At 35.6% G+C, this 26,327-nt stretch overlaps 1 protein-coding gene across 2 annotated transcripts in view; it reads left to right on the top strand.

Moving 5' to 3' along the window:
- The window catches only part of LOC128999394 (protein singles bar-like), a 41,769-nt gene that overhangs the window by 6,308 nt on the left and 9,134 nt on the right, over positions 1-26,327 (top strand). The window contains exon 2 of one of the 2 annotated variants that reach the window (XM_054425996.1): positions 25,571-25,700. In XM_054425996.1, coding sequence (XP_054281971.1) covers positions 25,584-25,700 — 117 coding nt within the window. In that variant the 5' untranslated portion in view covers positions 25,571-25,583. The remainder of the gene's footprint in view (positions 1-25,570; positions 25,701-26,327) is intronic. The other variant, XM_054425919.1, reaches the window with a different exon arrangement.

Raw genomic sequence — 26,327 nt, 5'->3', positions numbered from 1 at the left:
CATTTTAGGATTGCAGATACATTAATGTAATTGCCAAAGACAGTTCCCACACTCTGCACTGCTAGCCTTACTACATCCTTCACCATTTACTACGTCATAGACCTGTTTCCTTCCTTTCTCATAGCATTTAAGTATTACAGATACATTTATCTAACTGCCCAAACGGTTCCCCCACTCTGCACTGCCAGCCTTTACTACTTCCTTCACCACATCCTACGTCGTGGGACCTGTTTCCTTCCCTTCTCATTGCATTTTAGTATTGAGGATACATTAATCTAACAGCCACAGACGGATGCTCACACTATGCTGATGCTCATACTTTACTACTTCCTAAGCCACTTCCTACGTCGCGGATCTGTTTCCCTCCCTTTCCTTAGCATTTTAGGATTGCAGATACCTTAATCTAATCGTCATAAACAGTTCCCACACTCTGGACAGCTCGCCTAAACTACTTCCTTCACCACTTCCTACATCGCGGACCTGTATCCCTCCCTTTCCTTAGCATTTTAGAATTGCAGATACCTTAATCTAATCGTCATAAACAGTTCCCACACTCTGGACAGCTCGCCTAAACTACTTCCTTCACCACTTCTTACGTCGCGGACCTGTTTTCCTCCCTTCCCATAGCATTTTTAATTGCAGATACCTTAATCTAATCGTCATAAACAGTTCCCACAGTCCAGACTGCTTGCCTTTACTACTTCCTTCACCACTTCCTACGTCGCAGACCTGTTTCCCTCCCTTCTCATAGCATCATAGGATTCCAAATACCTTAATCTAATGGTCACAAACAGATCCCACACCCCAAACGGCTCGCCTTGACTTCTTCCTTCACCACTTCCTATGTCGCAGACCTGTTTTCCTCCCTTCCCATAGAATTTTAGGAATACAGATACCTTAATCTAATCGTCATAAACAGTTCCCACACTCCAGACAGCTCGCTTTGACTACTTCCTTCACCACTTCCTACGTCGCGGACCTGTTTTCTTCCCTTCTAATATCATTTTAGGATTGCAAATACCTTAATATAATCGTCAGAAACAGTTCCCACACTCTAGACTGCTCGCCTTTACTACTTCCTTCACCACTCCTACATCACGGACCTGTTTTCCTCTCTTCCCATAGAATGTTAGGAATGCAGATACCTTAATCTAATCGTCATAAACGTGTTCCACACTCCAGACTGCTCGCCTTTACTACTTCCTTCACCACTTCCTACGTCGCGGACCTGTTTTCCTCCCTTCCTATAGAATTTCAGGAATGCAGATACCTTAATCTAATCGTCATAAACAGTTTCCACACTCCAGACTGCTCGCCTTTACTACTTCCTTCACCACTTCCTACGTCGCGGACCTGTGTTCCTCCCTTACCATAGAATTTTAGGAATGCAGATACCTTAATCTAATCGTCATAAATAGTTTCCACACTCCAGACTGCTCGCCTTTACTACTTCCTTCACCACTCCTACGTCGCGGACCTGTTTCCCTCCCTTCCCATAGAATTTTAGGAATGCAGATACATTAATCTAATCGTTATAAACAGTTTCCACACTCCAGACTGCTCGCCTTTACTACTTCCTTTACAACATCCTACGTCGCGGGCAGTTTCCCTCCCTTCCCATAGAATTTTAGGAATGCAGATACCTTAATCTAATCGTCATAAACATTTTCCACACTCCAGACTGCTCGCCTTTACTATTTCTTTCACCACTTCCTACGTCGCTGACCTGTTTTCCTCCCTTTCCATAGAATTTTAGGAATGCAGATACCTTAATCTAATCGTCATAAACAGTTTCTACACTCCAGACTGCTCGCCTTTACTACTTCCATCACCACTTCCTACGTCGCGGACCTGTTTTCCTCCCTTTCCATAGAATTTTAGGAATGCAGATACCTTAATCTAATCGTCATAAACAGTTTCCACACCCTAGACTGCTCGCCTTTACTACTTCCTTCACCACTTCATTCGTCGAGGAACTGTTTTTCTCCCTCACCATAGAATTTTAGGAATGCAGATACCTTAATCTAATCGTCATAAATAGTTTCCACACTCCAGACTGCTCGCCTTTACTACTTCCTTCACCACTCCTACGTCGCGGACCTGTTTCCCTCCCTTCCCATAGAATTTTAGGAATGCAGATACCTTAATCTAATCGTCATAAACAGTTTCCACACCCTAGACTGCTCGCCTTTACTACTTCCTTCACCACTTCATTCGTCGAGGAACTGTTTTTCTCCCTCACCATAGAATTTTAGGAATGCAGATACATTAATCTAATCGTTATAAACAGTTTCCACACTCCAGACTGCTCGCCTTTACTATTTCTTTCACCACTTCCTACGTCGCTGACCTGTTTTCCTCCCTTTCCATAGAATTTTAGGAATGCAGATACCTTAATCTAATCGTCATAAACAGTTTCTACACTCCAGACTGCTCGCCTTTACTACTTCCATCACCACTTCCTACGTCGCGGACCTGTTTTCCTCCCTTTCCATAGAATTTTAGGAATGCAGATACCTTAATCTAATCGTCATAAACAGTTTCCACACCCTAGACTGCTCGCCTTTACTACTTCCTTCACCACTTCATTCGTCGCGGAACTGTTTTTCTCCCTCACCATAGAATTTTAGGAATGCAGATACCTTAATCTAATCGTCATAAACAGTTTCCATACTCCAGACTGCTCACCTTTACTACTTCCCTAACCACTTTATACGTCACGGACCCCTACGCTAGTGTCGTCATTTGGTTATATTTATGATCCATACCGTTACTGTTTTAATATCTGTGGAATAATGCCATCAGCTATTTCTTTATCTACTGCATTCAAAAGTCAACAGCTGATCATGTCTTTGTTTATGTGTCAAATACTGCTTCCATAAGGATTACATTGAAACTTTGAGACCCAGTGGGGCGGATTCCTGAGAGACTTTTTTAACGCCATATAGATGTTGGCACTCACCGATATGGTCTTTTTCACCATGCAAAATTTGAAAACGATTGATTTAGCCGTCTGGGAGGAGTTTGCGTATTACGAAATGCATAAGAGTCGACGTATAAGAGCTTCGCTCGCTTCGCTCGCTCCGCTCAATAAATATTGTTCAGTATCAACAAACAATTTAAAAAAATATTATATTAGAATGAAAGTGTTCTAAACTAACCTAACCAACCTGAACTTGCTGTAAAATTTCAAAATTCCGTTTGATAGCCTATTCCCCATATGCCTTTTCTGTTATCAAATGGAATTTTGAAACGGTAACTTAGCCTATACAGCAAGTTTGGTTAGTTATGTTAGTTTAGTTTAGAATAGTTTCATATCCTAATCCAATATATATTCTATTATTTTTGCCTAAACAAGGTTAGTTCTTAATTTGTAATATAAATGCGTTTGAAAATATTAAAACAGAAGCAATACCAATCGTGAAGTAAAACAAAAATATCGATATATCGAACAGAAATCATCGATAATAATGAATGTTCCCTTTAACAGGAAAGTACCGGGAATTTAGTGCTCAGGGGAGTTAAATGGTTGGATTTACTTCCAAAGTCAATTCGAAAATATAATAATAAGGTGCATAGATCTATAGGAATGAAGCCTAACCAAGTGAGTATTAAGAATAGTAAATATGTGCATGAGAGGTTGACTTCTAAAGTAATGCAAGATCTGAAGCCAAGATATAAGGTGGGCGATAGTGTAAGGATTTCCAAGTATAAACATGTTTTTAGTAAAGGTTATACCCCGAATTGGACAGAGGAGTTATTTACAATAGCAGAAGTAAAGAATACAAAGCCTGTGACTTATATCTTGAAAGATGAAAATGGCAATATAATCAGGGGAGGCTTCTATACAGAGGAGTTGTTAAAGACCAAAGTATAAAGACATGTATTTGGTAGAAAGGGTAATTAGGAGAAAGGGTGATTTATTGTATGCCAAATGGCTTGGGTTCCCAAGTAGCCAGAATTCATGGATTTCCGCAAAAGATACCATTTCACAGCCCCGCCACTAGAGGAAAGAAGCAGGAGCCCGGAGCATGCCCGCGACCAGGAGCGCGCCCGCGACCGGGAGCGCGCCATGAGCCGAGAGCGGGTCCGAGTTCACATACGAACCATGCATGATTTTGAGAATGATAAGACAGAAATATAATATATCAACATATCAAACAACTGGAAAGGGGAATGGTAGATGTACTAGCAATTATGCATGGGGCGGGGGAGTTGGCCCAAAAACCCCACTCCAAAAAACGGCGGCGACAAACTATACTACTATACATATACACATGCATGGGTCAATAAATGAAAGAAATAGCCTTTTCCTACAGTCACCCCACAAAGTTGGCTTCCTTGTACTGTTTATAGTACAGAAAGCTGCTAATTGCTGCATATTTATACTTTGCCGTACGGTTTATACTTTGTCGTACGGTTTATACTTTGCCGCACATCAGGATTCCAACGAAACATCACAAAACAGCGTGGTTCTATTATGCACGTAATCCGTGTACGCTTGGAAATAGGTTGGCAACACTTAAAGTTAATAATACTATGAGCAGCTGATTGACTATTATAACTACGATTTAACCTGTCATTTCGTGTTTATAGTTTCGGTATTTCTGAACTTTCTGGACCTTTCTTTTAAACGTTTTTAAAACATTCCTACGATCTTAATAAACAAGAAAATACCTTTAAAGCATTTTTTTAGGCGCGGAAACCGCTTCAAATTACAAAAACATACGGAACTATATTCTCAAAACGCGGAGCACATTTCTTGCCGAGGAAAAATAGCGGAGTGATACGGATTGCGGGTACTACCTTTAGGGCACCATTTGTGTTGCCAGCTGAACCTAAAAACGTGTTGTATAGTGTTTGAAAGACTAATTATTTTTCCTACAGTCACCCGACAAAGTTGGCTTCCTTGTACTGTTTATAGTACAGAAAGCTGCTAATTGCTGCATATTTATACTTTGCCGTACGGTTTATACTTTGCCGTACGGTTTATACTTTGCCGTACGGTTTATACTTTGCCGCACATCAGGATTCCAACGAAACAACACAAAACAGCGTGGTTCCATTATGCACGTAATCCGTGTACGCTTGGAAATAGGTTGGCAACACTTAAAGATAATTATACTATGAGCAGCTGATTGACTATTATAACTACGATTTAACCTGTCATTTCGTGTTTATAGTTTCGGTATTTCTGAACTTTCTGGACTTTTCTTTTAAACGTTTTTAAAACCTTCCTACGATCTTAATAAACAAGAAAATACCTTTTAAGCATATTTTTTAGGCGCGGAAACCACTTCAAATTACAAAAACATACGGAACTATATTCTCAAAACGCGGAGCACATTTCTTGCCGAGGAAAAATAGCGGAGTAATACGGATTGCGGGTACTACCTTTAGGGCACCATTTGTGTTGCCAGCTGAACCTAAAAACGTGTTGTATAGTGTTTGAAAGACTAATTATTTTTCCTACAGTCACCCGACAAAGTTGGCTTCCTTGTACTCTTTATAGTACAGAAAGCTGCTAATTGCTGCATATTTATACTTTGCCGTACGGTTTATACTTTGCCGTACGGTTTATACTTTGCCGCACATCAGGATTCCAACGAAACAACACAAAACAGCGTGGTTCCATTATGCACGTAATCCGTGTACGCTTGGAAATAGGTTGGCAACACTTAAAGATAATTATACTATGAGCAGCTGATTGACTATTATAACTACGATTTAACCTGTCATTTCGTGTTTATAGTTTCGGTATTTCTGAACTTTCTGGACTTATCTTTTAAACGTTTTTAAAACCTTCCTACGATCTTAATAAACAAGAAAATACCTTTTAAGCATATTTTTTAGGCGCGGAAACCACTTCAAATTACAAAAACATACGGAACTATATTCTCAAAACGCGGAGCACATTTCTTGCCGAGGAAAAATAGCGGAGTGATATGGACCGCGGGTACTACTTTCTCTAGGGCACCATTTGTGTTGCCAGCTGAACCTAAAAACGTGTTGCATAGTGTTTGAAAGACTAATTATTTATATGCTTTATAGTGACTGTAGGAAAAATATAATGTGTAACACGAGTGAAAAAGGCCTTTGCTGCACTCGAGATCATTCCACACTCGCCTGCGGCTCGTGCGTAAACATTGCTCTCGTGTGCAGCAAAGTGCCACTTTCACCACTAGTTACACAAATAACTATATATGCTTTATAATGACTGTAGGAAAAATATAATGTGTAACACGAGTGAAAAAGGCCTTTGCTGCACTCGAGATCATTCCGTAAACATTGCTCTCGTGTGCAGCAAAGTGCCACTTTCACCACTAGTTACACAAATAACTATTTCAGCTTAATATTGAATATATATATAGAGAATAAGTAAAAAATAAAGTTTGGCAATTATATAAGGATATGTAGGCAAAGTTCAGAATTTTGAATTTGGTGGCTAAAAATAATCCCCATAAGAATAACATGATAAACCTCGAAAACAAATTTGAATAGTTGTGAAGCTACAACCTACCAAAGGTAAACGGCTTAGACATTTAATAGAAGTATTCCCTGGAATTGAGGTAAATATTCTCATCACTATGGAGCTCGTTCGCTACGCTAACTCACATTTTGGTTGCAAATTAGCTGTTTTCATAAATTTAAAAAAATAATAGTGCTGCACCCTGTTGGTAAACCTATTAACTTTTTACCCTAGTAGCACAAATATGTACTTTATAAATAGTTTATATATTCAAAGTTGTATTTGATAGAACCTCGAATAAAATATATAAATAATATATCTTTAATAATAGTTTTATATATTCAAATATATATTTCAAATATTACCAAAAAACAGTGCAAAATATCAATTAAATATAAGTTTTGAATATATAAAATAGATTCATAATATATATTGATAAAATAAGTATAGAATCTATAATATACATATTTTATATGTATATTTTTCCTATTAAATATTAAAAAAAATTTTTTGTTGAGAATATTTTAAATATATATATAAAATATTTTTGAAACTATATTATATGTTTAAAGTATTTATAAATATATTTTGAAACACGTCAGATATTTTTATTAATAAAATAATAATATATTTGTAGAATATAGTCTATTTAATCTATTATAATTGGCAAATAAATAACTTGCATCTTTGTGTTTTTCATAGTGTCTATCAATTTATACATGCATTTTACTTTCTCCCCCTATACCATAGTATATGGAGAAAGTATTGTTTTCGTCAAAATTTTCAAGTTTGAGTTTTGAGTGGATATATTCGTTTTGGGTCCCCCTGGACCCAAAAAAGTGGTTTTCGAAGTGATGTCTGTGTGTGTGTGTGTGTGTGTGTGTTTGTGTGTTGGTGTGTGTGTGTGTGTGTGGGTGTGCGTGTGTGTGTGTGTCTGGATGTGTACAGAACTAGAGACTACACCTGTGGTCCGATTTCGATGAAATTTGGTATGTAGGTTCTAATCCATGGTATCTCCAGGTGTTTTTTTCATTTTTTTGAAATTTTGATTTTTAATGGGGATTTCCCCATAAAAACTCATAAAAAACCGGAAAAATCGGATTTTCTCACAAATGGCCCGAACGATTTTTATTAAAATTTAGTATGTTGTAGCCCTTTAAATTCTGAACAAAATGGTACAAATCCCATTTCTGTAAAAATTACGGTTCAAAAGTTATCGTAAATTATGTTATTTTCCCCATAAAAACCCCATAAAATAACGAAAAATAGGATTTTAGACAAAAATCCAGTTTAGATTTAACATAGCAGGTTATGGTCCTTACAATTTTGATAGTTTTTTTTCATTTTTTAGAAATTTTGATTTTAGATGGGGATTTTTCCATAAAACCCCATAAAATAACGGAAAAATAGGATTTTCCCAAAAATGGCCCAAACGATTTTGATAAAAATTTAGTATGTTATAGTCCTTTATATTCTAAACAAAATGGTACAAATCCCTTTTCTGTAAAAATTACGGTTCAAAAGTTATTGTAAATTATGTTATTTCCCCATAAAAACCCCATAAAATAACAGAAAAATCGGATTTCCCAAAATTGGCTCGAACAATTTTGATAAAAATTTAGTATGTTATAGTCCTTTAAATTCTGAACAAAATTGTACAAATCCCATTTCCGTATATTTACTCTCACCGTTTACACACGATAAAGGTTGTTGACAAACTTATGGGAGAAAGTATGTGTCAGAATGCTGATACCGTTTATTTTGTATGATAATTGCTATTGTGAAAGCGTTAAAATTAAGTAAATAATAATACATACTCTGAATGGTGTCACTCTATCATGCACTTAAAGAAATATTCCGCATATTATAAGAGGCAGTATACATGTTCGACAGCTACATGTGGGTCAAACGAAAAAAAGTGTTATGGGCTTTATTTTTTAATTGCAATATGTGACAATGAATGTGATCATAGAAATCTCGAATGATTGGCTAGAAAAGGGTGCTAGTGACTGGCGACCTAAACTAATTACGGTTGTATATGACGTTCTAAAAATTATTATTTGATTTACTTATGTCATAAATTGCATAATATTCTGTCATAGTATTTAAATTAATTTTTGTAGTTTACTGTATTTGTATTTGTGGGGACTACTCACTATTCACTACAGCACTATTCAACTCAACTACTTGATGCCAAAACAGATTAAAAGAATCATATTATACTGTAGTATCAAAAATATTTTAAGGATTGCAACCATTGCAACTGTCGGCTACTCTTTCACCATTTGAAAACTAAGACTAACAACAGTCACAGATAGCTCAGAGGTAAGGTAAGAGGCTCATAAGTCGGAGGACCCATAAGGTTCGAGACCCATTCGGGCCAATAACTTTTTACCTAGTTTTTTTTTCAAATTTGATTTGATGAACTATTTAATCAATTTACTCAACTAATAATTGTGCTTTTCATACTAAATCTTTATTATTTTGTGTTTTAGGCCCCATGGGATGTTTGGAAGTTATATTAAATACATTTTTTATTTAAATATTTTTCACTAAAACATATAATTGGAACATATTTCTTTATATTTAATAGATTCAAAAACATATTTTTATATATTTAATATATTTTAAATATTATATAAAATTGACATTAATACACACTTGAGATATATAAAATAGATTTTAAATAAATTTATTCATATGTATCTTTAAGTATCCCTAGTAGCACAAATATATATTAAATACACATGAATAAATATTTAAAATATATTTTATATATCTCAAGTGTGTATTAATGTCAATTTTATATAATATTTCAAATATATTAAATATATAAAAAATATGTTTTTGAATCTATTAAATATTAAAAAAATATGTTCCAATAATATATTTTAGTGAATAATATTTAAATAAAAAATGTATTTATTATCACTTCCAAACATCCCATGGGGCCTAAACATAAAAACACAGAATAATAAAGATTTAGTATGAAAAGCACAATTATCAGTTGAGTAAATTGATTAAATAGTTCACAAAAACTAATTTTGAAAAAATCACTGGATAAAATTTGTTTGGTCCGGACGGATCTCGAACCTGGGTCCTTCTCCCTATGAGCCTCTTACCTTACCCCTGAGCTATTTGTGACTATTGATAGGACTAGTTTTCAAATGATGAAAGAGTGGCCGTCAGTTGCAATGGTTGCAATACTTGAAATATTTTTGATACCGGTACTACAGTATAATATGATTCTGTTAATCTGCTTTGGCATCAAGTAGTTGAGTTAAATAGTGCTGTAGTTATAGTGAGTAGTCTCCACGAATACAAATACAGTAAACTACAAAAACTAATTTAAATACTATGACAAATATTATGTAATTTATGGCATATGTAAATCAAATAATTATTTTTAGAACGTCATATACAACCGTAATTAGTTTCTTAAAAGGTCGCCAGACACTAGCACCCTTTTCTAGCCAATCATTCGAGATTTCTATGATCACATTCATTGTCACATACTGCAATAAAAAAATAAAACCCATCAACACTTTTTATCGTTTGACCCACATATAGGTGTCGAACATGTATACTGCCTCTTAACTATATGCGTATTTTTTCTTTACGTGCATGAGAGAGTGAAACCATTCAGATTATGTATTATTATTTAGTTAATTTTAACGCTTTCACAATGGCAATTGTCCTACAAAAAAATCATGTATAAATTGATAGACACTATAAAAAACAAAAAGATGCAAATTATTTATTTGCTAATTATAATAGAATATAGGCTATATATTCTACAAATCTATATATTAATACACAAGCAGGTTTCTTTTCACAATCATAACTCGATAACGGCTGGACGGATTTTAACGTTTGAGGTGTCAAATTAAAGGTATTTTCATGTATATGTGCAAATACGTCTCAGAATATTAAGAAAGGGCAGCACTTAAGTACAGTTAAGGGCTAAAGTTTGAGAACGGCGGCGCTATCTGTTGACAATAGTTGAAACCAACAAACTCAATTCCCTTTGTTTACAACTAAACATATGGACATATGGTAGCTTGAAATAGTTTTTAAGTTTAACCACAGACTGCAGGACATATTACATCCAGAGCAAAGCCGGAATTTTATATTTTTATTTAAACATCTGTTAACTAAGTCTGGTTCATAAATAAAGAGTTTCCTTGCAAGACCTGACAACAAATTGTTTGTAAATGTTAAATTTATTTACCTTACATCGTATTTTACTGAATTATCATGTAGTTTTGTTTACAGTTCGGTGTGATTAAGTAAATGTTTGAAAGTGATTATTCAGTGCAGTTACCCTTTACATTACCATATTATGATGTAATTTTCAATGTGTATCAAAATTCCATTGTTGTGTTTTCTGTTGATTGGTTAACTTTCACATTTTATCTAAATTTTTAACTAAATGCCACAAGAAAGACGAAGATCTGGGAGTGGCTGGAGGGAACGCAAACGTGGCCGCTTGCATCAACCTCCCAATTTGACGGATACAGAGTGGCAGTACCACCGCGGTGATACATCCTACCTCGGACAAACTACTATGTCGGTCTTAGTCACTAACAAGACTACAAGATCGTGCCACTCATCCTACACTCATCCTTCACTCATATTTGGGTTAAAATTACCCACATAGTGCACATAGTGGCGTCCCCATCTTTAATAATTAATAATTGATAACGTTAAATATTTACATTGTGGTTGCTTACATTTTAAGCAAAAAAAAAAAAAGACTGGCCGAGACAGTTCAATTTCTACTCTTTGTTGTCATAAATGAAAGGTTCGGTTACCTCATTTGTGGAATTCACCATACTTTCAGGAACTTATTGGAAACTCCCAATCTGAAAACAGGGCTGTGAGGCTTGGATCCAGAAATTATCTGGATAAAATTAGTCAATTCAAAACGCCTTTGCCATGGTCAGCTCTGAAGCTAATTTTGACGAGGGGGTCGCACAGGGGATCTACAATTTCAAGATCCATGACACGTTTTACCACTGAGTAGGTAATCTAATTCCTCGACAAGGTCATGATCCTGAATATGCACAGATCTATAAGTACGAAGTTGGCACTAGAACCCAACAGCGCATGTAAAACAATTCAAACAAAAAATGAAACAAAAATATGTAGGAGTAGGGTGACAATGCCAACCCATTTGCCCAATCTTTTAAAGCTGTGGCAGAAATTTGTAGGGACGAGAGCTCCGAGGAGTCAAGTTAGATTCTTAAGTGCAAGAGACTAAATAAGTGACTTCCCTTGCTACAATGATGCTGCCTGTATAGACGTCGCAGCTATTTTAAAGCTGAAAACAGAGCACCACCTGTCAAAATAAATCTTTTTTTTCAAACAAATAGTGTCAAACGTGAATCCGTTCTAGATACGTCATTAAATCCACTCTTATGTTCCAAACTGGAGACTTTGGTTGGGGCACCTATTTTAAACACGCCTAAAACAGAACATATCGTAGAAATAATTTAACACTGCTATAGTATGTGTCGTACTGGTTGGCGTCAAGAGAAGGATTTAGCTTGCTACATTAGGTCTGAAAAGCTCACTTTACAGCACAGCTTTACAGTGTGTGGTTGACATCTACGTTCTCATAGAGGACACCCGCCCACAGTACATAAGAGATAACCAAAGCAGTATGAGAACGGATCTATATTTAAATATTGTACCGTAAATTACTTTTATAATTTTTTACAACATAAAATTTGTCATATTTTGATTTTTTAGAGCGACTCTATGATTGTGGTTTTGCTGATTAGGTTTTTTGTTCTTCATTATTTTATTACAAGTTGCAATTTTGCTCGATTTCGAGCAACAGGCTATCTAGTATATTATTATTTTATTAATAAAAATATCTGACGTGTTTCAAAATATATTTATAAATACTTTAAATATATAATATAGTTTCAAAAATATTTTTATATATATATTTAAAATATTCTCAAGACATAATTTTTTTTAATATTTAATAGGAAAATATACATATAAAATATGTATATTATAGATTCTATACTTATTTTATCAATATATATTATGAATATATTTTATATATTCAAAACTTATATTTAATTTATATTTTGCATTGCTTTTTGGTAATATTTTAAATATATATTTGAATATATCAAACTATTATTAAAGATATATTATTTATATATTTTATTTGAGGTTCTATCAAATACAACTTTAAATATATAAAATATTTATAAAATACATATTTGTGCTACTAGGGTATAAAAGAGGATGTTTGTATATATATATTTGTTTGTTTGTTTGGCAGTGATAAACTCAGACACCGCTGAGCCGATTGCCACGAAACTTGGTACATACGTGTAGAATGTCATGGAATAGGTTTATACACCATCAATTTCGTGATCCGTCCAATCGGCTCCGCCCCAGTGGCTCTGGAGTTTCCCATGTTAACCTTATGAGAAATGGAATTAATGAATCTTAACAGCTGTTTCAATTAAACAAGTTGGTTCTGTTCTATGATGTTCAATAGCATTAAAGTTACAAGGATTACCAACAGGGTGCAGCACTATTATTTCTTTTAAATTTATGACAACAGCTAATTTGCAACCAAAAGGTGAGTGAGCGTAGTGAACGAACTTCAACCTGGAGGCGAGTTAGCGTAGCGAACGAGCTAACCTGAAGGCAAGTGAGCGCAGCGAACGAGCTCCAACCTAAAGGTGAGTGAGCGTAGCGAACGAACTTCAACCAGGACGTGATTGAGCCATGCGAACGAGATCATCTTGAAAATTAAGAAGTTAAATGGGGCAAAGATAGAAGGGATGGTACAAATGGTCTACCATCCAGTGGAGGTGGAATTGCACTTTACGTTAAGAATGGGCTCACTTTCAAACAAATTGATTTAGAAAATGTTGACACCAGTGTGGAATATATGTGTGGTACGGTTCGTTTGAAGAGCACTTTATTTAATGTCTGTATTGTTTACAAGCCACCAAATGTTGCATATTCTAGTTTAAGACCTTTGTTCCAAGCCTTATTTATCGATAAAAAGATGGAGGTCGATGAGGTCGTCTTGCTTGGAGATTTGAATATAAATCTTTTTGACACTCATGAAGGTGACACAAGGTTCATAAACAAGATGCTTGATGAAATGAGTCTTGTTCAAGTTATTAAGGAACCAACAAGGGTTACTGATACTTCATCTTCTTTGATTGATCATATTATAATAGAAGATAAACTGAATTATAGGTCAGCTGGGGTTATTGACACTTCGAAATTACTGGATTACAGAGGAGTCAAGATCACAGATCACAGACTCATATATTGTGACTTGTATTTGCCCAAAAATAAAGCTCCTGCAAAATTTATTACGTATCGATCATATGAGAAGTTCAATTTGAATGCCTTTATAGATCTGGTTGCTAGTGTTGAGTGGAATAATATGAGTATGCTGAATGATGTTGACCCAATCGCAGAAGCATTATCATCTAAGATTGGAGAAATATATGACTCATGCGCCCCACTTGTCACGAAAAGAGTGACAAAGTGCAAGGCCCCCTGGAGAAATGACGAAATTAAAAGACTAACAAAGTTAAAGCGTAAATTTAAATCTAGATTTCTGCAATCAAAGAGCACACATGATCAATTGATGTATGTTAAATTTCGCAACTTGGTAAATGGGGCAATAAGGAAAGCTAAGCGATTGTATTTTAAAGATAATACAGATTTCAAGGATTCAAAATCCTTTTGGAAGGTCTTGCGAACTGGAGGGATAGTGAAAAGTAATGAAAAAATAAATTGCTCGTTTTCCCCTGATGATCTAAATACATATTTTGTCAGCATGGGCTCTAGGAACAAGGCTTCTCAAAGTAAAATTGATTACTATAGACACAACTTATGTGACAAAGTTTATACAGAATTTATTTTTAAATCTGTAAATGATAACGATATAAAGAAATTTATGAATGATATCAAAACAAGTGCATGTGGAACTGATGGAATTTCCATTCAAATGTTAAAGGCAGTGAGTCCATATTGTTTGGGGGTTATTACTAAGCTAGTTAACTTATCAATTATGACTGGGCGCTTTCCAAAGAGTTGGAAAAATGCATTGGTATTTCCTCTGCCAAAAACAAAGCAACCCCAATTTATGTCTCATTTCAGACCAATTTCTATTCTTCCAGCTGTATCCAAACTACTTGAGAAAGTAGTGGCAAGCCAGATTGAGGTGTTTATAGATCGTGTTTTAGCTGAAAACCAATCCGGTTTTAGGCGAGGTTTTAGCACCACTTCAGCTTTGTTAAATATAATGGACCAGCTTTACAGAGCAAAGGATGAAAGGCTTGATAGTGCTTTAGTGGCTTTGGACTTTTCTCAGGCATTTGATTCGGTCGACTTTGAGTTGCTGATGGCCAAGTTAAAATTTTATAGATTTGGTGAAATAGCTCAAAGCTGGTTTCAATCTTACCTTGTAAATAGGAAGCAGATAACTAGGGTGGATGGTGTCTTTTCGGAGCCTCTCCCAAAGAACTGTGGAGTACCTCAAGGGAGTGTACTGGGGCCTCTGTTGTTCATTATTTACACTGCTGACATGGGTGAAGAATTATCTCACTGCTCACTGTTTTCGTATGCAGATGATTCACAACTTCTCTTTTCTTTCAAGCCCACAGATAGTTTGCAAGCACAACAGTTGATAAACCATGATTTGATGAAAATTTCTCACTGGTCTAAGAACCATGGGCTGGCTTTGAATGTTGAGAAGTGCTCGTTATTACATTTCACTAATTCTCGCAGCATGCATTCTTTAATTCATAAACACGATCTCAATGTAGTTCTGGAGAACATGATATTAAAGTCTACTGAGACAATTAAAGTTCTTGGTCTCACAATTGACGTGGAGTTAAAATTTTCAAAACAGGTAAAATCAATCGTTCAAAAGGTCATGACTTTGCTCAGGGTGTTTAATAGATTTAGGAAAATACTGGCAGAAGATGTAAAACTACAAATAGTGAAGTTTTTGGTAATGCCTGTCATTATAATTATGCTTTGCCTGCCTTTGGTTTCAGTCTGTCAATTGAACAAACTAATTTGATAAATCGTTTACAAAACAATGCATTAAGATTTGTATATGATTTGAGAAAATTTGACCACATATCTTCCTTTAGACAGCAAAGTGGGATGTTGCCTGTGCAGACGGAATGTTTGTTAGAGACTGTGGCTATTGTTCATAGGGTCACCAACACTAGCAGACCGACTTATCTGAAAGATAAGTTAAAAATTAGGAGAGATGTGAGAGAGAGGAGTACAAGACAGGATGGCCTGCTGCACTTGCCTCGCGTCCAGTTAGAATATGGTAAAAAGGGATTTTCTTTTTTTGCTCCTCAGAAATACAATCAACTGCCAGAAAATGTAAAAAAACTTAGTTATAAAGCCTTTCGACTGAACTCCAAAAAATGTCTTTTGTAAATATAAGTTAAGGTATTGTTAGTTAATAAGTCATTTATTGTTATTGTAATATTTCTTTTGTATGTATTGACTTGAGTTGTTTTGAAAAACAGTATTGTTACTGAAAACCGCTTTAAATAAAAGACGTTTTATTATTATTATTATTATTATAAAGCCCGCGGGATTATAAATAGTCAAAGGCAAGACAACGTCTGCCGGGTTCATCTAGTTTAATATATATTTGTGCTACTAGGGTAATGCTATTGAACATCACAGAATCAAATTGTTTAGTTGAACCAGCTGTTAAGATTCTTTAATTCCATAAGGTTAACATGGGAAACTCAAGAGCCACTATGGGGCGGAGCCCTTTTCACGGATCTGCACCAAACTTCACAAAAACCATCCTTGAATAATGCTTAATAATGCCTGAAAGTTTGATTACAATCTGTCGAGCGGTTTTGGAGTCCATAACGTTCATATATATATATATATATATATATACAAACTTCCTCTTTCATAAATTTGGATAGATAGATTTATAAACCAGCTGTGGAATTGTGAATTAATGTGGTTTGACAGTTCAGCTTGTTTACATTTGGTTGGCATAGCAAATTGCAAACATTGTATGTGTTTTCATGGCAGCCATGGAGGCCAATCAATATTTACTTTTAAATTCCTCACCTCAGAACTTTTAAAGCCAAAGGGGCAAAGCCCACAGTCAGTATAAAAGTGTGAATAGTCCTATAAAGGTCCTTGGTATGGTAGCTATATTTTTGTATAATTTAAGCCCAGTCAGTTCAGTAGTTTACGCGCTTATTAAAGTAACAAACATACAGACAGACACCACTAGATTTTTATATTATAGTATAGAAGTATAGATATAGATATCCATAAACGAGCAAACTACAACAGTTTACTTATTAATTCAGTTTAATTTTTTTTGTCTATGGTTATATCTCGTTTTCTGGCAACTTTATTCTGCTATTTTTCCCGAGTCCCTGGGGTCAAGACCTTTGATTTAAGACTCCTCCCACTTTTCTGCGACTTACCAGACGTCCACAATTTTGGACTAGTTACAACCACAAATACTAGAAAAGACCCGGTATTAGTATTCGTGGTTACAGCTATATATTTTCTGAGTCTCAATGTCTATATATTTATATTTCTTTTTATATGAGTAGACATAATTTTTATACAAATAGGGAAAACTGTAAAATTGTTAACGTTTTAGATTTTACCCTGTAATTCAATAACTATAAAAGTAACTACAAAAAATAGTATGCACACGATTACAAAACATTTGGAAACTTTTACGTGTCTTGGATTTTACAGTAAGCATTTATTTAAATTTTTCGAAGACTCTGAATTATTAAATTGTAGTTTAGAATGATAAAAAAATCCGCTTATCTTATCTTTATCTTATCTAACAGGGGCAGGTTGAGACCTTAAAGTACTTAATCCAAAATAAAATTATTGCGCACCCCAGACAATTGTTTTCTTGTTGACTTTACAAGTTAAGGCGTCCAATGAATGCCTGTAGCTTCCCAATAAGTTCATCCTCGGGAAGATATCTTCCTCTAGCCAAATTACCAAGAGTTATCATTCTAGCATCAGAGAGCTCGTTGAAATCAATGAGCAGGTGATCGGCTGTCACTTCTGACCTATCACAGTGTCTACAGATCGGTTCACCATCAAATAAGCCCATCCGTTGTAAAGGTTTCCTGAATCGCCCGTGACCAGTTGTCAGTTCTACAATTAGTTTGATTCTTCGTCTGTCTAGTCTCAAGAGGTCAGAGGCAACCTTTTTGGAAGGCCTAAACAGAGTAAGTTTGCTGACCCTAAGAAGCAGCTTCATTTCCTTTTATGCCTGAGTGTCCAGGCACCCAGCAGAGCATAAGACAATTTCTCCTACCCAACTCAGACACAGAAGTAAGGCAGTCCCACATGAGCCTAGAGTTGAATTCGTAAGAGTTTAGTGCTTTTAAGGTTGCTTGACTATCAGTATAGATATTTATTGTTTTGTCTCTGATCTCTTGATTAAGATGTTCTCAAGCACAAACCAAGATGGCCGGGACATCCGCTTGAAAAACAGTTGGGTACACCCCCATGGGAAGACAAATGCCAGTGCCTTCATTTATCCAATGCACTCCTGCTCCAGTACCCCCATTTTTGATCTTAGAACCACCAGTGTAGCATTCTAAATCACCTGTGGGGATGGGCCCTTTTCCCCCAGACCAATCCTTCCTATCTGGTATTAGTACTTTGAAAGGCTTTCCAAAGGAGTATTTTTGGACATGTCATCTGAAGGCAGGCCCAACTCATCATTGTGTACCACCTGAACAATTTTGGAGTGCCCTTTATTGTTTCCTGTGGGTATCCATAAGTTTTCGCATCTAAGGTGTAGGGCTGTTTTTCTTGCTACCACCTTGATGAAAATGTTGATGAGTAGCATATCAAGCAGACAATCTAGAGCTGCTCCAGGACAGCTACTTACTGCCCCAGTTATCATTATAAGAGCAAGCCTCTGAACTCCTGATAAAGCTTTGACAGCTGCAGTAGATCCCATCTTCGGCCACCACACAAACTTCTCTAGTACCTACATAAATAATTTTCTACTGCTGCAAATAGGGATATATTGACAAATTTGCATTTTTCAGAACCTCCTGAAACCAAAGGTATACAACTCATTGTGTTTTAATCAATAAATCCAGTATCATACATCACATCTTAAAACAGTTTTAGTATAATCCTGCAAAGTGCAAAGAACGGGGAAAGTGAAGGCTACCGTCGTATTCCGACTGACTTCGGGCTTCTCCACCACGCCACGATTCGACGGACCGAGCGAGTGAGGGCTTCGGGCATCTCCGTCACCACTCGGGGGACCCGAACAAGCCAGCGCCGTCTTTCATACGCCTTGGCTGAGACCGCATAGGGTTTGTAATTACGCGACCCGCGTGTCCATTTGAGTTCAAATTTGCGGCATTGTATTTAAATAGCAAAGCTCTTTAATTTGATGCTCACATGGGCGTACCCAGAGAGGGGGGGGGGGGCAGTTGCCACCCCCTAGAAGCAAGGATAAGGTATAAAAATTGAGATTCTAGAAAAATGTTATTTGTATGAGAAAAGATGAGTAAGATAGTTTACAGATTTTTATGACATTTTTTGGCACATTTCATCAACTTTTCATTAGTTTCTGATTCATTCTTCAATAAAATAAAAATTGCAACAGTAGTAAAAAACAGACCAATTTCTTGCAATATTAATAAACTAACTTTGCGTACTGTAATACATAATGAATTAATATAAACCTATTTTTTGTGACATTATTTTGTTTTTATTTGCCTTCAAAAATAATTTAACAAATAAAATTGTTCTTATGGGTTACGGCATACGTTATCAGGCACTCTTCAAAATAGTTTACCATATATTTCGGGTGTTATAAATGGATGTGAAAAGTTAGCATGGACACAAAAAATACAGTTAAATGTGTATTGTAAAGCCAAGCAACCTGACCTGACCCCATTGACGGACATAAATCCATTTTATAAACTAAGACTTTATAAACGCTGGATTATAGAGCTAGGTTTGTTATATTAATGTCTCCCAATAGCATAAAAAACGCTAATTTCAGTATTGTTTTTAGAATTTCCCCTGGGGTGAACTCCCAAACCCCACTCCAGACTGGGGGGTATAGCCCCAGCGACCCCTGTTTCAAGAACACTCTTGCCCACAACTAGTTTTGATCCTGGGTGTAATAAACCTTTAGAGAATAAAACTAAGGTTTCAGTTTTGCCTAATCTCTGTGCAGACATGATAATTGGGCATGATATTCTCTCTAAGTATACAAATCTATGCATATCATTTGGCGGTTCTAAGCCAGCACTAACTTTGGGCCCTTGCAGTTTGCCTACAGCTATTGTTGAACCTCCTGAACTATTTGCTAATCTTTCACCAGATTGTCACCCAATAAAAATAAAATCTCGAAGGTTCTCCCTTGATGAAACAAGATTTATAGAAAATGAAATAGGTAAATTGTTGTCTGAAGGAATAATTGAAGAGAGCAATTCTCCTTGGAGGGCTCAAGTCCTGGTTACCAAAAATGAGAATCACAAAAGACGGTTAGTCATTGATTACTCTCAAACTATTAACCGTTTCACTAACCTTGATGCTTATCCTTTACCAAATATTGAAGATCTTGTTTCAAAAATTTCTAAGTATGAGGTATTTAGTACAGTTGACCTCCGAAGCGCTTACCATCAAATCCCTATTTGTGAAAATGAGAAAAAATACACTGGCTTCGAAGCAGGTGGAAAACTATATCATTTCAACAGAATACCTTTTGGAGTTACCAATGGAGTTGCTTGTTTCCAGCGTGTAATTAATGGTATAATCAGTAAAGAAAAGTTAGAAGGGGTTTTTGCTTATCTAGATGATTTGACGGTTTGTGGTAAAGATCAAGAAGATCATGATAGAAATCTTGCAAATTTCTTGGCAGCAGCCAACAAGTACGGGCTGACTCTGAATCAAGACAAATGTTCATACTCCCAAAGATCAATCAGACTTCTGGGATACCTAATTGAAAATAACACTATTAAACCGGATCCTGAAAGACTTGAACCCCTTCTGAACTTACCTGTTCCTAGTAATTTTGATTTATTAAGGCGTGCAGTTGGAATGCTAGCTCACTATTCAAGATGGATCCCTCAATTTTCTGAAAAAGTACACAGATTAGTTAAATGCAAAACATTCCCAATTCCTCCAGAAGTTGTTTCTGACTATGAAAAACTGAAACAAGAGATAGCTCAGTCTGCTATTAATACTATTGATGAATCTATCCCATTCGTAGTAGAAACTGATGCATCACAGAATGCACTTGCAGCGACTCTTAGTCAAATGGGTCGTCCAGTTGCTTTTTTTTCACGATCGTTATCAGACAGTGAAAAGAGACACTCGATAATAGAAAAGGAAGCAGCAGCTATTGTCGAGGCAGTCAGGAAATGGAGACATTTCTTAGTTGGACGGCATTTCAAGATTGTGACAGATCAAAGGTCGGTGTCATTTATTTTTGATCAAAAACACAGTAGCAAAATAAAGAATGAGAAACTTCAACGATGGAGGCTAGAACTGTCTTGTTTTAGTTTTGACACTGTCTACAGGCCTGGTATTCAAAATACAGTCGCTGATGCCTTCACTCGACTCTGCAGTTCGATGCCAAATCAAAGTTTAATTGACTTACATAAGTCACTATGTTATCCAGGCGTTACTCGAATGGTGCACTGGGTCCGAACCCACAATCTTCCTTACTCAGTCGAAGATGTGCGAAAAATGACTGCAGGCTGTCCACTATGTGCAGAGATCAAACCAAAATTCCTGAAAACTTCTAGTGGACATCTCATCAAAGCTATGGCCCCATTTGAGAGGCTTAATATGGATTTTAAAGGGCCAATCCCTTCAGTAACAAATAACACCTATATTCTAACTATAGTTGACGAATATTCACGTTATCCTTTTGCACTCCCCTGTCCTGATATGAGCTCAAGAACTATTATCAAACAACTTCACAAAGTCTTCAGTATTTTTGGTACACCATCATATATACACACAGACCAGGGTAGCGGTTTTATGTCGGTAGAACTAAAATCATTTTTACATAATTTGGGAATAGCTACAAGTCGTGCAAGTCCATATAACCCACGTGGAAATGGGCAAGTTGAACGATTCAACGGAGTAATATGGAATACTGTTCAGCTAGCATTGAAATCAAGAGGGATGAAAATAACTCAGTGGGAAAGTGTTTTAGATGAAGCCCTTCATTGCATCAGATCCCTCTTATGCACAGCTACGAATTGTACACCGCACGAAAGAATGTTTAAACATCAAAGAAGATCTAGCAATGGAGAAACTATCCCTACTTGGCTGACTATTCCAGGAAAAGTTCTTATGAAGAAGCACATAAGAGGCAGTAAGTTTGACCCACTGGTCGAAGAGGTTGAAGTAATTGAGACAAACCCAAAATATTCTTTAGTCCGCAATAAAGAAGGAAGAGAATCAATTGTGTCCTTAAGATATTTAGCACCAAGAGGAAATGTAATGCAAAATCCAACAAATTTTACTTATGAAAACGAAGACGGTGATGAACAGTTGGAACAGAACACTACCTCGTCAAAATCGCTCCTTCTGGAACAGAACACTACTTCGTCACAACCGCTGCTTCAAAACTATACAGATTTATGTTTACCACCAGCAACGTCAGATGGTGTTCCTGAAAATGATGAACATCAAACCAGCAGCGCTCCTTGCAATCAACCTCATCCACCACGTCGGTCAACCAGACCAAAGGTGTTACCTAAGAAATTCGATGTGTATAAAATTTACTAGAGCGGAAGAATGTGGTGATATTCCAAGTACTGTACAAAATGTCAGCTGACATTCTTAATGTTTTAGTCAGATTTGTTTATTTATTCTGTTTAATTCTTGTATTCAGTTTTGCTTAATAAAACCTAAGTTTTATTCTCTAAAGGTTTATTACACTGGGTACGCCCTTGGATGTTCATATAAACCTATGCTTCCATTTAAGATGCTCTCTGTATACATAAACTAAATTACCATAAAACTACTCAACAATATTTGAACAGCATTAAAATTTACACACCATACACGATCATAATTTAAATCTGTAGTTAAACCAAGTGAAGTGTTTTTAAAATCACATTGGATATAAAGGGGGGGGGGGGGGTAGGAACAGGTAAAACTAAATCATGTCCAGTCCAACCTTTATTCAAATGCATTATTTAACTGGGATTTTGTGGTTTTAAACCTAGTTATCCTCAAAAAGTTGTTTTGGACTTTGGCCTTGCTTGTACAAGACAACTCTAACTGATAATGATCAGTTTTATCAGCACTGAAATATTTTCTAGGACTTTCTTACATTATATGTTATTACATTTTCTGTTTAATATACAATATATGTTGCAGACTAACTTCGGCTCAAAAGTTTGGGTGTTTTGCAATTATTATTTTTATAAATAGCTTTTATTTAGCGAAATCAGGTAACTTATTTAGAGGTAAATTATTTCAACTTGTTGGTATTGTACTGATTGAGTTGTATGTTTTTTAGTTAAAAATAGAACTGTTACTGCTTATTTAGTGCCCAGTCCTTACTGGGTTAAAAAGACTGTCTCATTTATACTTAATTCATAATTCATAACAAGCAAAAAAGCAAACACATTTAAAATAATTATAATTTTTCTAGCTTCTAGAACTTCTGGCTTATAATCTTGTGCCAGTATGCAGTGGCATATTATAATTTGTTTATACATCCCTATATATAATACGTGAAGGCGATTTCTACGAAACACTACCTACTCCTCCGTTAATAATGGACGGATTTTCACAAACGACATGTCAAAATAAAGTATTTTTTGTCTAGACGCCCCCTTTCACCAATTCATGTAATAAAAATCCTCAGGCTTTGCCCCACAGGACATCAAAGTTGGAGTTTCTCCCATAAGATTAACATGGGTGAATCTAAATATTTAATTGGAAACTTTGTCCCCAATAATTTGAGAGAACGGCTGGACGTAGAAACTTGATAGAGGTGTCCAAAGAAAGGTCTTGGTCTGTAGATGAGTTATCAAAAGAAAAACTAAGCAAAATCCCTTAGGATTCTGCCCCAGAAGCCTTTAAAGATCCCTCCTCAGAGTTGTTTACATTTTGGCCATATGAATAACTTAATACTTTTTAATGAAACAGCTGTTAATTTTTAAATTGTATTTCAAACAACACATATTTATTGGAAGTTACTGAATTCTACCAAATAAGTATTTGCAATGTTATTTTCTGATTTTCAAATTGATTTTCTTCTTTATCATGTCATGTTTTGCAATATAATGTTCCATTACGAAATCAGTGGAAAACCCTTTTACGGTATCACAGCAATTCATAAATTATTTCTTATTGAACTAGCTTATATCAATTGTACGGGTTGGTGTCTGCCTTTTTCACCACTTTTGCCTACATTTTATCATACACATATCAAATATTTATGTAGAAATATCCGCTCTTATCGTGTCTAATAAAATCCAATTATAGAAACCTTGCCTAAAATGGTACCCATCTTGACAAATTATTTGCACCTGCCTATATTACGGACTTTGGCGCACTGGGTTGGTAACATTATTGAAAATAACACGACATTTTGGCTGTAAAATATGGTACAAAGAGAAAATACTATTTAAACAGCTACTGTCATGACAGAAAGGTCATATTCCTTTTAAACTAGATCACATAATCCTTTATAAGATACGTTTGATTAACAATATGTAAACGTCAATATATACGTAACAGCCAATTTACAGTATTTTTGCTTTTTGGAAATGTGTCATTGCTATGTCATTTGCATTATTTGTTGCCAATGAAGCCGCCAAGACCATATGAACTAGGAGGCCCCTAACAGTTCAAGAATAAAAGCCAACTTCAAGTATTCCACTACACCTAACATTCCGTAGAGAGATTATATTGACAACTTTATGTTATTGATAAGGCTGAGACAAATAACTGACATCCCCATGTGAAGGAATTCCAGCTTTAACAGTAACCCCACAATCAATTTCTCAAAACCATGAGAGGGTTCATTCATTGGCACAGAAGTACGATATGAACTGACGCGACGTGACGAAGGAAAAATCAAACTTGCACTTTAACGGATATACCTCCCTTTGAAGTTAGAATATGTCTTCTCTAAGGATATTTTCTTTCCAAATTAAATCATATTACACTGATGAAATCACAAAAGTGTTTAACTACAAAAGATCCACCAATACGATTTTAATAGTATTTAAAGGTTCTTCCAAAGGAAGAGATACCATATAACATACTAATAATAACTCCAATGACGTACAGTATAGGAAATATTTTAATCATTGAATGATCAACCAAACTTTTGGCAACTAACGCAATTAATATAATTATTGTTTTTACACTTATTACTCTTCAAACAATGCTAAAGGCTCAAAATATGTATATTTCACCCAACTTATCGCAGTTAGATGAGTTAACGTAAGCCTTGAAAGTAACCGTCGATTTCGACGGGTTTCACCTAGTTTAATATATTGTTGGAAAGTATGGAATAAATTTATGAGGCACTGAGAGAGAAGGCAAACAATTAGGTTGTAAACCTAAATGAGAAGTTAATTGAATTGAAAGCATTTTTCTCAGCCTCCTAGGTTCAATGCCAGCACCAGAGGTTATTCTGATTTCTCAAACCCATACTCACTCAGTGAAAGGAGAAAGAAGTAAAGGCTAGAGTGTAATCGCCATGGTTGTAGGACATAAACCATTTAGTTTGTCAGGCATAATGGCAATGAAGGTGGGGGATTTTATTGAATATTAATATTTTCATGTTGGCAGCTTTTTAAAAATGCTCAGATAGGCTATTGAGAGGTATCCTTCAATCTTATTTTGTCTATGAGCCGGCATTTAAGAATCATTCGGGTTACGGTATGGCATTGAGCCCTTGCCGATAAACAAGGCTTGTTGTACCACTACAGAAAATGTTAATGCAATAGCCTAATTTTCACAACCTATACATTTGAAAAAAATTAAATTAACTTAACAAATTTATTAAATTAGGTACGGTATTACGAGGCAATAAACTGGTAACAGATTGTTTGCAGTGATGGGCAGTCGAAGAACACCTTACACAGTGACTCGCTCTATTTCTCCTACCACTTGCTGTTGCCTTCATCTCAGATTTCTGCAGACTGTGCCAGGGACGCTCAAGCTGGCTCAACTGGTAAGTGCCGTTTATAAAATTCTAGGATAGAAAATTACAATTTTTCAGTACTGTTGTTGATGATATAGGTATAAAAAACAGAACTAGAAAACATAAAGCACATCTTCAAACTGTAATTACATATATATTTTTTTGAGGCCCTAAAGAGCCATTCTCAAAGAACCAGCCATAAAAACCTTGTGTATGTATTATTCCTGCCATAAAAACCTATTCGGACAATTTAAGTTGCTGAATGGAAAATTTAATATCAGAAGTTTAAAAAAGAATAAAGATAAGTTTCATATAACTGCCTACAATACAATACACCATAACAATACCCCCGCCGCAGCAAACCTGCCGACTAAGCGAATTTCCAGTTGCCTGAATTGATTTTCAATTAAATGTAGGCCTATTTAATTAACATTAGATTTATGAGTAAATAGGCTTGCTGCTGCAGGGAGGGTTAAAAGGGTGTTTTTAGTAAAATATTAATAAATTAGTATAAAATAAAAAAATTAAAAAAGTTTTATCAAAAAAGCAAATGATAAAGTTTTGTTAGTGTAAGCAGTGCGAGACATGTTTTCTACTGTAAACATAGCTAAAATAAGTCACTCTAATATCATTCTAAAAATAACACAAGACTTAATA

Source organism: Macrosteles quadrilineatus, unplaced genomic scaffold (genome assembly GCF_028750875.1).
Source record: "Macrosteles quadrilineatus isolate MER2022 unplaced genomic scaffold, UCM_ALF_1.0 Scaffold_1__1_contigs__length_201487025, whole genome shotgun sequence".
In the NCBI taxonomy this organism is placed as follows: Eukaryota; Metazoa; Arthropoda; class Insecta; order Hemiptera; family Cicadellidae; genus Macrosteles; species Macrosteles quadrilineatus.
This window is presented reverse-complemented; position numbering and strand designations above follow the sequence as displayed.